We start from the raw sequence: 14,916 nt of genomic DNA, 5'->3' as shown, positions 1-14,916 counted from the left end.
TTGACTTGAGAACTTAATTTGAAATATTTTCTGGATGACAATTGGAAAGCACAGATATAGGTGACACACTAAAGATCAGTAGCTTGGATTTAGGATGTTACAAAAAAGGAAACTTGGAGCTTGTAATATTCAATTGATCAAACAATACAGGCTGCTAAATATAAAGAAAATTTGTGATGATGTTACAAAGAAAGAGACACCATAAAGAGGAGCTTGACTTCCAATCCTGTGTGAAAAGCATTAGTAGAGGCAGATCTCACTGTGTTCTTCTAGGTTTGTATGTAAAAATCTTACTCTTTCCTCTTAGAATTTATTTGCTTTTCAGATGGATAGATTGAGCTATTTACATCCATTCGCAGCAGGGTAGCTAATTTGTTAACATGGCAGGAGGGATGGAGAAAAAATAAACAAAAGCAGAAAACCAGAAGCACTTTTTAAAATAAACAATATTTATTTGTCCTAATAATGCCAGTGTAGTTGCAATAAAATGCATCAAAAGAACTACAACAAACAGAAGAATAGATAACATGACATTCCTTTTCTCATTAAATCCTCAAGGTTACTGTGAATATTTTCAGCTAGATTCTGTTCCATGTTTTATCTGGTTGTCAACTCTCTTCAAGTTAACAGCTGAGTGAGGAGCCACACATAACTACTCTCAACCCAGACCTATAAAACAAGCAAAAAATGGTTGTATTCATCTGCTTTTCTTGCTTTCAGTTCTGGGACCAGCTATTCTGAAAAGACAGAAGCTGCAGAATCAAGGGGAGAAAATCCTCATCCTCCCTGATAGGGAAGCACCCATGGTGGTCAGCAGCCAGTGCATCTGCAGAATAACATCCAAGAGAGGCCAGGAAACAGGAGATGCACAGTGTCGTCCTGCTTGTGGGCTCCTTGCTGCTGGGAGAAGGTTGACTAGATCAGGGCTCTTTGAAGATGATTTCTTGTGAAATTTTTCATCATCTTGAAGTTGCTTCTGTTTTAGAGAACTGAAATTGAGTCTTCTTCCTCCATCATCACAATATTTTAGTTTTTAATCTAGGGAAATTAAAAGGTTTAGTGTTTGTTTTAATAGGAGTGCAATAGTAACAGTTATCAAAACAAAGTCTTTTCCTAGGAAGAGAATATTGTTCCAAAAAACCCTCAAAACCTTCTCCACCAAGGAACAAACTACTGCTACAATAAGATTAGGCAAATGACCATCACCGAGGCAGAGAACCACAGAGCTGCATGTTCTCCCCTTCTCACCATCATAATTGTTTCTCAAACTACCCATCTCTTACCTTCAGCAGCAGGAAAATAACTCAGCCTTAAATTGTTGCATCATATCATTATAGACAGAAACTTTACTGTTAGTGGCATAAATACAGGAGATGCATAGGCAGATCAAATGCAGGCAGTGTACAGACTGCTTCTCAATAACTCAAAGCAAATCTCTTGAGAATGGAGTTATGCAGGCCTGCACTATTCATTGTTTTGATTTGCACAGAGAATGGACAGCCATAGCAACCACCAAACTTGGAAAAATGCCACTTTCAAATATCCTTTACCCCATCTGGACCTCTATTTTGTGCTCTCACATCATCGAAGATCAGGTTTTTTTGTGGAGTACCACTTGCTCTTGAAGTTACTTAACCACAGTATATCCTATCAAAAATCAGCTGTGCATTTTTACAGACTACACAGCAGTTGCATAGTGATGAGATCCACACTATAGTCCTGACAAAGCCAGTATTTTTTAACTAGCAGCCTGGTTAGTTTTCCAAAAGTTTTGTCTGCAAATACACCTTCTCTAATGCAGTACAGGAGTAGTATATCACTGGCTTTTCAGGAAAACTGAAAAGTTAAGACATGATTGCAAACAAAAAATTACAGCTAATGAATTTGAACATCTCTATTTTCATGGGGTGAGAAGAGTCAGGGATAAGCATTCAAAACACATGCTTAGAAATACTGAATAAATAAAATAATTGCTACTGAGTGGCGGCCTCAACTGAGATGAGGGAGAGAAAATAATAGAAAATTTTGACAAAAAGTCAACATATAAGAATTTTTTTATACCCAGATCTGAAATCCAGCAGTGGTTCTTCTCAGATACAGCTCTCTTTCTCAAGTGAAATGTGCTCTTTACAATCAGTGTCAAGGACTTACTGATGAACTCAAATGGGCTACCAAGCTTTGTGGATTCTGAAGCTGCTTAGGCTGTTGAGAAGGGACAATGTAGGAAAATAGTTGCAGGAAGTGTATGAGTCCTGTCCAAGAGCTGCAAACTCTGAAAATCCCACCCACTGGGCAGATGAGACATTAAGACCAAAGTTCACCTGTAAATCCCAGATCTAAGCAGCTCCATGTGAGATAAAAATTCTTTTGGATTCTGTACTAAATCCAAAATTTTCAGTGCTACAAAATTTCCATGACAGATCTTTCCCAGCTGCCCAACTCCCAAAGCAGGAAGGACTAAAGTAAGCTAAGAAGCCAGCTCCCAAGTGAGCCTAGAAAATCTTTGCTCAGAGACAGAGAAATTATACACATAATGCATATTTTGAACCTAGACTGTCTTTCATCAAATAAATCATAAATATATAAAACTAAGATTCCTTCAAAATTTTTGGCATTGCAATTGTGTACCCCTCAAACATTTATAACCATTTTGGGAAAAGATTCCCAACATGCAACCAGAATAAAATACCTCTTGGCTGAAATGAAAAGCTACAATAAACTACTCCCACAAATTCAAAAGTCTGAGAAACAGAGTGGAGAGCAGATACCAATTTTACCATTTAGGAAGGAAAGGAAGGCAGGTTCTGTAGAATATTTGGCTTTTTTCTTCTAAGAAAATAGGCAATGAAATAGTGCACAGAATTTACTTTGTATAGATTCAAAGGGGAATGTCTCACTGGGAGAAGAGGACAAGTGCCACTTCACTAAGCGCAGATCATCATGGTTTTTATATGGACTAAGAAGGTGAGGTTTTTAAAAACAGTCCTAGGGAAAAAACTCCTTAAGGGTGAAACAGGAGAGCCAAAGCCTCTACAGACTTCAGGCTTCAGTGTAAAAAAACACTCTTGCTCAGGAAGACATGCAAAGGACATCTCCAAGATATTTTTCACTGGAGTAACTTGGAGATCTTGCTCACAAACTTGTTGCAATGAAGCAGAAAGGTATGGGAAAACACGGGCCATAGACTGTTTTCAGAACAGAAAATGTCTGTAAAAATGATGTGGTCGCAGCAGCAGGAAAATAACTCTTCATTTAAACAATATTGCAAACTGTGCAAAGAAAGATTTTTCATACATAGCATGAAAATACATTATGTATGCTCATCAATGCATCTCTCCAGCCTGACATAACAAATCCCTTCAGAAGATTCTTGTTGATAGAGATTAATCACAGCCATTACAAGATCTTTAGACACAATCATACTGAAAAAAAAAAAAAAGAAAAAAGAAAATTGTTGTAGATTCCTAATCCTGAATAGACTGAAGATCATGTAGTTCAGCATGTGCACTCTGTTATAGTACCTTGAAGATAAAGAGCAAAGAAACTTATTAAAACACCTTGGGAGGTAAAAAAATTGCAACTATTACAATTTCCTTAGGAAAGCTGGAAGTCTCTTGGTTGCGTAATATTCATAAGTCAAAAGTTCTGTTCCTTGGTATACTGCACTGATGCCCTTTATATTTTCATCTGACTGATTGTGAGCAGCTTTCATATTGTGTGAAATATCAAAGGTCAGATTTTTCTCCTTGTAATTCCCTGTGCACTCTTCACTAACTCCAAGATATTTTCCAAATCACATTTTAAATTGGTAATATCTGATGAATTTAACCAAATACCTAAGTTTAGCTAAAGGGTTTTTCAAAGCAGAAAAACTGATATGGATATTTCTTTTCTGGTGGACGAATTGTGCAGATCTTCAGTTCAATATAGTATGTATCTGAATCTCACTCAACCCATCTGGCACTTGAGAACAAACTCAAGAAATAAGCACAAGCCTCTATTCAGCTGAGTTGGGGCACTGATACTTTATTTCTGCTGACTTGCCTGTGTCCTTGTGCAACTGGAGATCCTTGCAGGGTGAAACCTCAATACCCCAAGAGAAGCAAACACATCCATGTCTCTTTCTCAAGGGATAAATATAATCCAAAGGCTAAGCAAAAGGAATTTAGAAAAAGCAGGAGAGTAACTTTTTGCTCTGCAGAGGACTTTCTACACAAACCTGTACCAGGACATAGAAAAGACAGATTTGCAGAGATGTTTATGGGAGAGATTCAGGTTGCCTATTCCCAGGCATACAGTGCTTTTTGGCACTGCTTAGAGCATCCCAGACACCCACATGGGCTCGCAAATATGTGTGACATAACACTTCCTGGGCATCTGTATCCCTCTGGCTATAGGCCACACAGGCTGCTCCATAGTACCTGAGGTAACATCAGGTAAACAGTTGGGGTCTGAATTTTTGCAGCCTGGTGCTAACCTAGCAATTCTGGATTCCTGAATGATATGAAGATTCTACCTTAAAAATAAAAAGAGGAATACCTCAGAGAGGAATAACAGTAACCTCACCTGAGTGGGAATCTTGCTAGAGCTAACCATAAAATCATAGAAACATTTAGGTTGAAAAAGACCTCTAAGGTCATTGAGTCCAACCGTTAACCTAACAGTGCCGAATCCACCACTAAACCATGTCCCAAAGCACCAAATTGGCACAACCCTTAAATATCTCCAGGGATGGCGACTCAGCTCCTCATATAGTCTGCTCCAGTGTTTCACAATGCTTTCAGTGAACAAATGTTTCCTAATGTGCAATCTAAACCTCCCCTGGTGCAACTTAGAGCCATTTCTTCCTGTTCTGCCCCTGCTTACCTTGCTACACCCTCTTTTAGGCACTTGTAAAAAGCAATAAAGTCCCACCTGAGCCTCCTTTTCTCAAAAGCTAAACACCTCCAGCTCCCTCAACTCGTCCTCATCCAACTTGTTGCTGCAGATCCTTCATCAGATTTGTTTTCCCTTCTCTGGATGTGCTTCAGCACACCAATGTCTTTCTTGTAGTGGGGCAAAAACTGAGCACAGGATTCAAGGTGCAGGCTCACCAGTGCTGCGTACAAGGAGGAGACATCCCTAGTCCCACTAGCAGATATAAATGCATTCCATGGCCATATGTTTAATTTGGTCCTCTCCTGGCACTAGCTCAACAATACTATCTAGGTGTGAGGGAATCTCTAAAGCTCTGCTAAAGATAAGTGCCCCTGGTTTCTGCTTTAAAAGTCATTTTAGTTCACCTAAAAATGCAGCTGAATGAAAGGGGATAATAGTAATACTTCCCTTGGATGGATACCCACTGTGGGACACAGCTACTATCAAACCAAAAAGGGTCAGGAAGAATTTACACTCCATTTCTTCTCATGATCACTTACCCTCTGGAGCCTGACAAACCCTCACTTCTTTCCCAAGCAAAGCTGCAGCCTTGGGCCGAAGTTCTCCTGGCAGCCAGGCTGGGGTCTTGGTGCACAGCCTGCTCCCCAGGCAAGTGTGAAGGTTATAGAGAGAACTAAACCTGAGTCTCTCACATCCTTCAATTTGCAAGTATTTTTACAAAAAGTATGACCTTTACTTCCCTCCTATTGTTTTGAAAAAAAGAGTCAATGAAGGAGAGAGAAGCAGCTGTACCTTGTTCAGAAGAATGCTTTTTGCCTGGGCTCCTCAAGTGACATTTGCCAAGGAACACCATTTCTAAACCCAGATCAGGCTTGGGCATGAACTAGACAAGGAGCAGCTCCCTTTGGTTCCAATTAGGCCTCTGCCTAAACCCAGAGTAACAACTTCTCATTTACAGAGTATACGAAGAGTCAACCCTAAAATACAAGCAGGATATTTCTTGTAAGAAAGGGAGATTGTCACGATCATATTTTGTGATTCAAATAGAACACAGATGCATAGATGGTTTCTGTGTGACTTTTGCTGGAAGCTTTGAAAACAGTTAATTGGGCTAGGTGTCTATCTCATATAAATGAGTCTAAACTTTATCAGATACCTATCTACATCTTTCAACAATTAAATCAGTTATTCTGTCTGTCTTTATTCATTTAAAGAGAAGAAGGAGTAAGAACATAAGTGTGCGTGCCTATATTACTGAAGTGATCCAAGGAAAAACTTATTACAGATTTTAAAAAGCTATATAAATAATATGAATGGTAAGTGAAATTTATTTCCTTATAGAGGATAATCATTCTATATAAGAAATAGGATTATTTAATAATAATGTTAGAAAATCACTTTTAATTGTTAACACTTTCAATCAAAAATTGGCTAAATTAGTCAAGATTCATTAAATCTCTGATAGAAGTTTTGCCGCAGAAAATGCCAACTAGGTTCTTACTGGAAATACTCTTTAAACGTAACAAGAACTTTATACCATCAGTAATAAAAATGAAATATTTAAGTCCTAGCTTTGAACAAGAAGTCAAAGAAAAAGCATGAAATGGGAAGGACTACTATGATCACCCTTCAAAAAGTGACATTCGTGCTTACTAACTTCTCCTCCTGAATTTACAAGACTTTATTATACAGCACAAGCTGTTCCACCCAGGCATATTTGCTGTTATCTTCATGTCAGTCCCTGGCTGGAAATTGTCCAGACCTTGCTTTCCTATAAGCTCACTGGGCTCAGCTGAGCTAAACCAACTGTGACCAATCTCAGTTTAATACAGCAGAATAATAGTTTAAATACTATTATCCCTCTGGTCCATGAAGCTTATGGAGAAAAATGAACCATTTACAGCTCACCTGAGTGCGTGGATTTTTTTTTCTTTTGTTAGTTAAGGAGAGATCCAAAAAGTGAAGTTATTTGGAATGCCTTTGCTCCACCTGAAAATAAACATCTACTCTCTCTGAAAATGAATCTGCATCTTCTCAGGTATTGAACTAAAAAAGCAGACAGAGTGCTAAGAATTAGATAGGACAGACTAAATGCATATATAATGGAGAGAGTCAGATTTCAAGGGTTCTGGATGAAATGTATTTAAGTAAGAACCTGTAAATACTGTGGCTATTAAGAGCTAAATTTTGTATGATAAAAAACTTATGTGGCCCTAGGGTGTAATGTAAGCCAAAATTCCTACCTCCCACCTCCATGCCACTGTTCATTAGCAGAGTATAATTGAACTAAAACTAATTTATTAACAATTAAAATAAAATAAAACCAAGCATTGTTTAGAAAACTGGAAAAATAATCTAGTACCATTCTTTTTTATGAATACAACCACAAATGAGAAACTCAACTATGCTGGCAATTACAATCCTTCAAGTGTAGAATCAAATGCTTAACAGTACTGTAAGCCACAGGGAAAAAAAGCCTTATAAACAGATGAAATAGAACTTCAAGGAATCTGACACTACAAATTATACTAACATATTTTTAAGAATAAATAAAGATAGAACACATCTCTTGATCAAACTGCAATACAAATAGAATAAAAATAGCCTTGAAAGACAAAGTTTAGTAAAAGGGATAACGTTCATGTGTTGCTTGTAACACATTACTGAAAAATTAACTCCAATTAACAATAATACGTTATTTGTTACATGAACTGTAAAAGGCTCACCAGTACTTCAAAGGACTGATAAATCAAACTTTGAGATGCAGATGAAAAATATATGCAGTGTCATAGCTTTTCTTAGCAGACCTTCTATATGTTATGTACATAGTCATAAGAAACAACTCAAATGCACAGGTGGTGATCTACTTTTTGTCATGGACTAGAAACAACGCAAAATGCCTTCAGATACACCTATAAACGGGAAATAACATAAAAGTCAGTTTGGAAACCCTGTGTAGCTTAAAGAAACTGTGTATGTGTGGATAGAGGATGTACCTATTTGGATAATCGTAACAGATACAGCAGTCTATCTCATTTAGGTACTATGAAGATAATGGGGGATCTGAGCTTCTCAGCATAGAGCACAGAAGATGGGAGTTGAAACTCACTGATGACCAAATTCTCAATCATCTATTCACTGCAGCAAGGACAAGATGGCCACTATAATGCTTACTTGGTGTTCAGTACCTGTCCAGGCCTTGTACTGCAGTGTATGCACAACCTTAAACCCTTAAGAACACAGTTTGAGGTCTGAGTTTTAGCACCTGTGGCAGCTGTTATCCTGACAGAACACTCAGCCAGTAGTGCCACTGGCCAACAGAGACTGAAGGGGCTGCCTCTGCCTCCTGCAGGACTGGCCTGAGCCCAGCAGTGCAGGTGTCAGAAGTATCTTCAACACTGAAATCAAAGCCTCATCTCCCAGGCTTCAGAAAAATGTGAGCCCAGACATACATATGTTCTCTTTCTAGCCTGATTCTAGAAGGTATTTATGAATGGAATCTCTTCCTTTCTTCAGCTGAAGCCTACAGTTTCCCAGCCACAAAGTGAGCAGAGAACCAGCAGTGAGCTCCTCTCTCAGCTGAAAAGCAGTAAGCAAAAGCTTGGGTCTACCTAAGAAATGCAGCTTCTTTCTCAGCTAGGATTTCTCAGTCTCGGCTTGATTGTATTCAAACTGGACTTCATTGTAAATCACTGCTAAAGAGCTTCCAAAGTTGCAGACTCAGCTTACGGTTCCACAGTCCTACATCTGGAGTTTCACAGTGATTTAGGATCAAACCTGAGCACTGACATACCACACAATTTTCTCTCAGCTGTGAGTCATCCCCAAAAGACCATTCCCTGGAGGCACAAATAGCTGTTGTACAGCAGTACAGTTCCATTGAGAGGGGGCGCAAGCAATCACTCCACTGGCTCTTGGAGAGGGCCACACTAGAGACCCCACTTTAGAGAGTCCTGCTGTAGAATAATCTAGAATTTCTTTGAGCCTTCTCCTAAGGAGACGATTGTGGCACAAAAATATACGTCTTTATACTGCAGGGAATATGGCATAAACCAATTTCAGAGGAAGGCAGGAGTTAGTGCACTTTATCTCAATTCCCAACATAACAAAACACACTTTCTTTCCCATGAGTGTGGGTAAAGCAAAGAGTGTGGAAGTAAAAAAATCAAGAATTACAAGTCACCAGGGACTATAAAAAGAAAACAATATACCCTGGGACAAGTCCTCCCCACATGACTATAGGCATTGATAATTGTCTGCAATTCTGGGAACATCAATCTTGGAAACATGTTTTTTAATAATTCACTCCACAGAAGCCACAGTCACAAGTATGTAATTTAGAAGTTTCCACACTATACTGCGTGGCACAAATGAGAAACCACGTAATGTAACAGAAAAAAAAAACTTGTCAGCTCTTACTGAAGCCTCTCATTTGGCTCCAATCAAGTTGCAGGATAATCAGATGAAGTAAAAAAAGGAGCCTGAGGATGAGAAGTTCAGAACATCTGTGGCACCCACAACTAAGGAAATCCTGCAGCTTGCTCTTTGCACACCTGTAACAACCATAGTTTTTGCTCTTGAATGACCAAGACAGAGAATTGTTATTTCCTTCTCTGAGCGCAATAACAAAGATCTCTGCCTCCCTTCTACTCTTATCTACCCCCCTATTTAATTTATCTGCTCTGTGCTTTTTTGTTGGGTTTTACATCAAGTTTCTCTTTTCCTTCTTTCTACTATTGCCTCTCACATCTCATTATTCATGCGGCTTCTGAGGTCAAAAAAGAGAGACAATTCCCATGTTAGAAAATTCCATGTGATTTCAACCTTCATTCTGTTAAATTACTATCATCTTTCCCTCTCTCTACATTTCTTGAAGTCTTGACATAGGGATATATCCTGTTGCATAGTACCCTATCCATGCCTATCACATTGCACAGACCTTTTCCAGCGTGATTTCCTTTTTTGGGTCTTCTCATTATTAACTTACCTCAGGTGACCTGTGAAGGCCCTGATTCATCCTCTTATTGTTCTCTGAGTATTCAGCTGTTTTCCATCCTGCAGATACCTCTTTATCACAGATTTACAGCAAACTGCTAATGTATCTTACACCCATTACTCCAATGGTTGATATTTTATGGTTTGACTCACTTTTCAAACTGTTCTGTGATAGTAATTTTCATTCTTTTATCTTAATTCTGTGGGTGTTCCCCAGAACTCTTTTGTCACTTCCCTGCTCTTTTTCTCTTCAGCTTTGGCAACCAGCATTTTTACCTCCATTCACAGTACATGTTATCATTTGTTAGATGACAAACCATTGTATTACTCTTGTAATTTTTTTCCCTTGTGTATCTTTGATTTTATCTTTGCTTTTTTTTCCCCCCTTGTTTTTCCATGGATGAAAAAATGTCTACCATAATTTTATTTACCTTAAAGAATATATTTTCATAATATATTGCCATATGGCACAGAGAAACCTGATCTACCTCTGAACAAGACAGTTCAGAGAGAACAGTAGATGTGTAAATGCAGCTAAATGGTTCCTGATACCCAGCTTAGTTTATTAAGGGCAAGCTACAAGCCTACAAACTGCTGAACTATACATATATATACATATACACACGCACATATATATGAATATACACACATATATATATGAGATGTAAATGTAAGCTGTAGATACTTTCTTCCAGGCTTCTCACATTCCTCATCTGGCTCATATTTCATCACTGGTGACAACTATAGGTTCCGTATCTACCCAAGCTGCTACTAAGGTGATTGATGTAGGGCAGTGAAACAGAAACTTACAGTATTACTGGATTAAATACTTCCCGCAGGCCTCAAAGAAGTGATTTACTAGAGGGAGCAGGTTGTGGTCCCTAATTTTTAGTGAGAGATTCACATGAGCTAGAATGTTATTAAGTAAGGATGACATTGTGAACAGTTTAAACATGAGTCAGACTGCTGGGAAGACCCAGGTGAGCTACTGTGGTCATCCCCAACTTGAGCTTTCTCCAGTGAGAATTAATCCCTGTTCCATTTGGTAGTTAAGGAGACCACACTTTTCAGGCTGGCTTCATGCTTTGTTACAGTAATTTGCTGTTTGTAGAGACTGATCTTGTATCTTTAGCTTACCATACTAGCAACACCAGTTTCCCTTCAGCTTTGCCTTGTTCTTTTTTTAACCATAGTCCAAAACATCTGTGTAATCTTTTCAGTATAGTATGTTTGCCTTCCTGTTTACCTTTTCCCACTTGTTCTGTCTGTTTGTAATGATGAATTATTCCCATGCCATTTGAAATCATTTCCCAAGGGCAAAAACTAGCTCAGAGAAACAGCAGAAGCTTCATCAGGATCTTTTATTTAACAAATGCTAAAAATAATTGCCCAGATTCTTTGCTGTTTATTTTTAATAAAGTATTCATAATTCAGCTAATTTTTAAGACAAGATTAAATTGCCACAGATTATAATCTATTGTTATTTATAACATGCAGAAATATCAATTACACTTAGAAGTCATTTAATACTTTTATTATATACATTATTCACATGTATACATGTACAATTTATAATACACTAATAGCCAACAGAGCTAATGACTCTGAGTGTTGATTACCAGGTTTAATCTATCTAGATACAATTTTCATTGGCAGAAGCTCAGAATCAAAACTCAAATTTGTGTGATTGTGGAACACACAGTACCTGTTGTTTTGCATAATGTTTTAAAGGAAGAAACATTTTCTGAGATTCCTACATAATCCAGTTCTTCTGTGTATAAAATTTTCATTGCTACATGGATTGAAACTGTATTTTTCCTACATTGCAAGGAGAAAAAACAAAAGTAGTGGAACAAAAGAAAAATCTAAATGGATAAAAAGATTACCATCATCCTTAAATATAGTTTTAGTATAAAAGAGAGTTCTGACAAAGAGAAGTTAATTCCAAAAGCACACACTGTTTTTTTTTCAGGATGGTGGGACTGAACTAAATACAATACAGAGTTCCAGCTTTCCTAACGTTAACTTTGCCTTACAGATGCCAATCTGATCTTTTCAGAGTCAGCCAACTTTCTCCCCATTCTCCCTGCACTGTTCTCTGTAAAATAGGGGTTATGCTGATTACTTACATAATAGAGCTAATAGGGATTATGACCTGAATGCTTTGTGCTGACAATATTTTGACCCAAGCACTATATTAAATAATAATAATCAGTACAACTGCCAATATCTCAACTAAGAATTTTTCTGTGCTTTTTCAGAAAGACAGATATCTATCAGATCATATACACAATGCATGCATCAGATGAAAGTCGTGGTGGGCTGCTAAACTTTCTACTGACTGGAAAAGAAAAATATAACACACAAACCTACCCAGAGAACTATAGGCTGGTCAGTCAGTGTAAGGCAAGATCACAGAGCAGATCTCCCTGGAAATTACTCTAAGGCACATGGAAAATAGAGATTGGTGACAGCCAACATGCCTTCACTAAGGGCAAGCCATGGCTAGCAAATTCTGTGACCTTCTACGGTGGGATTACAGTATTGATGGATAAGAGGGAGTGACTGATATAATCTACCTGGACTTGTGCAGAGCGTTCAATACTTTCACACACAACATCCTTGGCTCTAAAATGGAGAAACAAGGATCTGACAGGTAGAGCACTCAGTGGAAAAGGAGTTGTCTAGATCCTCACACTCAGAGAATTCCTGTCAATGACTCAACATCTGGGTGGTAAGCATTAATGAGTGCTGTCCCTCAGTGTCCATACTGGGACCAGTATTAAGGTCTTTGTCAGGGATATGGACAGTGGGATTGAGTGCACCCTCAGCAAGTTTGTTGGTGACACTGAGCTGAGTAGTCTGGTTGATACTACAGAAGGAAAGAATAGAATCTAAAAGGACCTTGACAGGCTTGAGAGGTGGGCCTGTGAAACCTCATGAAGTTCAACAAGGTCAGGTGTAAGCTCCTGCATCTGTGTCAGGGCAATCCCAGGCTGGGCACTCAGGGAATTGAGAGTGGCCTTGTGGAGACAGACTTGGAAAAGCAGGTGAATGAGAAATTGAACATTAGCCAGAAATGCACATTTACAGCCCAGAAATCCAACTGCATTCTGGGCTGCATTACAAGCAGTGTGGCCAGCACGTCTAGGGAGGTGATTCTGCTCCTCTATCTGCTTTGGTGAGACCCCACCCAGAATGCTGCATCCAGCTCTGAGGTCCCCAGCACAGGAAAGACACAGACCTCTCTGGGCAAATCCAGAGAAAGGCTGAGCATCTCTCCTATGAAAATAGGCTAAGAAATTTGGGCTGTTCAGCCTGGAGAAGAGATGACTCCAGGGAGTCCTTATAACTTTCCAGTACCTAAAGAGGACCTACAAGAAAAATGGGAAAGGACTTTCTATCAGAAAGTGTAGTAACAGGACAAGGAGTAATGGTTTTAAATTGGAGAAGGTAGATTTAGATTAGATATTAGGAAGAAATTCTTTACAGTGAGGGTGGTAAGGCACTGCATGAATTTTCCAGAGAAAAATCCCTGTTAGTGGATTTTTAGTGGTTAGTCCCATCCCTGTTAGTGTTCAAGACCAGGTTAAATTGTGTGCTGAACAACCTGGTCTAGTGTAAAGTCTGTCTGCCCACATCACTAGAAGTAGGTGACCATTGAAACTAAGTAAGTTTGCCAATGACACTAGACTGGGAGGAGTTGTCAGCTCCCTCAAGGGCAAGGAAGCCCTGCAGAGAGACCTCAACAAATTAAAGAGATGGGCAATCACCAGCTCTATAAAGTTCAACAAGGGAAGTGCTGGATTCTCACCTGGGATGGAGCAGCTCTGGAGGTATGCATGAACTGGGGAACAAGAGGCTGGAGAGCAGCCCAGCAGTAAGGGACCTGGGGGTCCTGGTTGACAGAAAGCTGAGTGTGAGTCAGCAATGCCCTGGCAGCCAGGAGGGCCAGGCATGTCCTGTGGTGCATCAGGCACAGCATCACCCCCTGGACAAGAGAAGGGATCATCCTGCTCTGCTCTGCATTTGGGCTACCTCACCTCAAGTCCTGGGGACAGTTTTAGGCACCACAAGGTAAGAAAGATATAAAGCTGTTAGAGAGTGTCCAAAGGAGAGCTGTGAAGACAGTGAAGGACATTGAGGGGAAGCTGTGTGAGGAGCAGCTGAAGGCACTTGGTCTGTTCAGCCTGGAGAAGAAGAGACTGAGGGGAGACCCCATCAGAGTCTGCAACTTCCTTGTGAGGGGAAAGCAGGTGCTGATCTCTTCTCTGTGGCGACCAGTGACAGGACTCAAGGAAATGGTGTGAAGCTGTGCCAGAGGAGATTTAGGTGGGATGTCAGGAGAAAGTTTTCACCCAGAGGGTGGCTGGACACTGGAACAGGCTTTCCAGAGAAGTGGTCACAGCACCAAGCCTGACAGAGTTCAAGAACTGTTTGGACAACCCTCTCAAAACACATGATGTGATTCTTGGGGTATCATGTGCAGGGCCAGGAGTTACACTCAATGAGCCTCATGGGTCCCTTCCAACTCAGAATAGTCTATGATTCTATGAAAATGAAAAATAATTTAATTTATCTTTGGTGGATTTGAATCATGAGTTTTTAGGTACTAAAGCTAAAAAAATAGCAAAGTATTTCTGATAAAGATTGGTTCCAATGATAAAGTTCAAATAGTTACTGCTGACTTCTTAAAAGTCAGAGGATTTAAGCATTTTTGATCTGATAGCAGCTCTATCTACCATTTTGTGCAACATTTTCCTTTAATCAGGTGGCAGGTTTGTTACTAAGAACCTCTACCATTTTGCAAAAAGATACATGACAAGAGTTAATTTATTAAATAGTTTGATTGCATAACATAGTCTCATGGTTAACATCAAGTAACACTCACTACTAGTACAATAGAATATTTTTGGCATGAAAACTTTATTCGTGTTTAGTACCACTAGCAGTGAAGACAACAATAGTGGAAAAGAAAATGTGTAGGACCTTAGTCCCTACACAAAGTCATGCTGTGTGACAACATAGCTGTCTGTCTCAGAG

The 14,916-nt window shown here is 39.2% G+C and overlaps 1 protein-coding gene across 1 annotated transcript in view; it reads right to left on the bottom strand.

Moving 5' to 3' along the window:
* Nucleotides 1-428: 428 nt before the first annotated feature.
* The window catches only part of RAMP3 (receptor activity modifying protein 3), a 140,948-nt gene continuing 126,460 nt past the window's right edge, over nucleotides 429-14,916 (bottom strand). The window contains exon 4 of the mRNA XM_054516370.1: nucleotides 429-1,038. Coding sequence (XP_054372345.1) covers nucleotides 1,017-1,038 — 22 coding nt within the window. The 3' untranslated portion in view covers nucleotides 429-1,016. The remainder of the gene's footprint in view (nucleotides 1,039-14,916) is intronic.

This window comes from Molothrus ater, chromosome 1 (assembly GCF_012460135.2).
Source record: "Molothrus ater isolate BHLD 08-10-18 breed brown headed cowbird chromosome 1, BPBGC_Mater_1.1, whole genome shotgun sequence".
Classification (NCBI taxonomy): domain Eukaryota; kingdom Metazoa; phylum Chordata; class Aves; order Passeriformes; family Icteridae; genus Molothrus; species Molothrus ater.
Note: the sequence above shows the minus strand (reverse complement) of the source record. Positions and strands in the feature narration are given on the sequence as shown.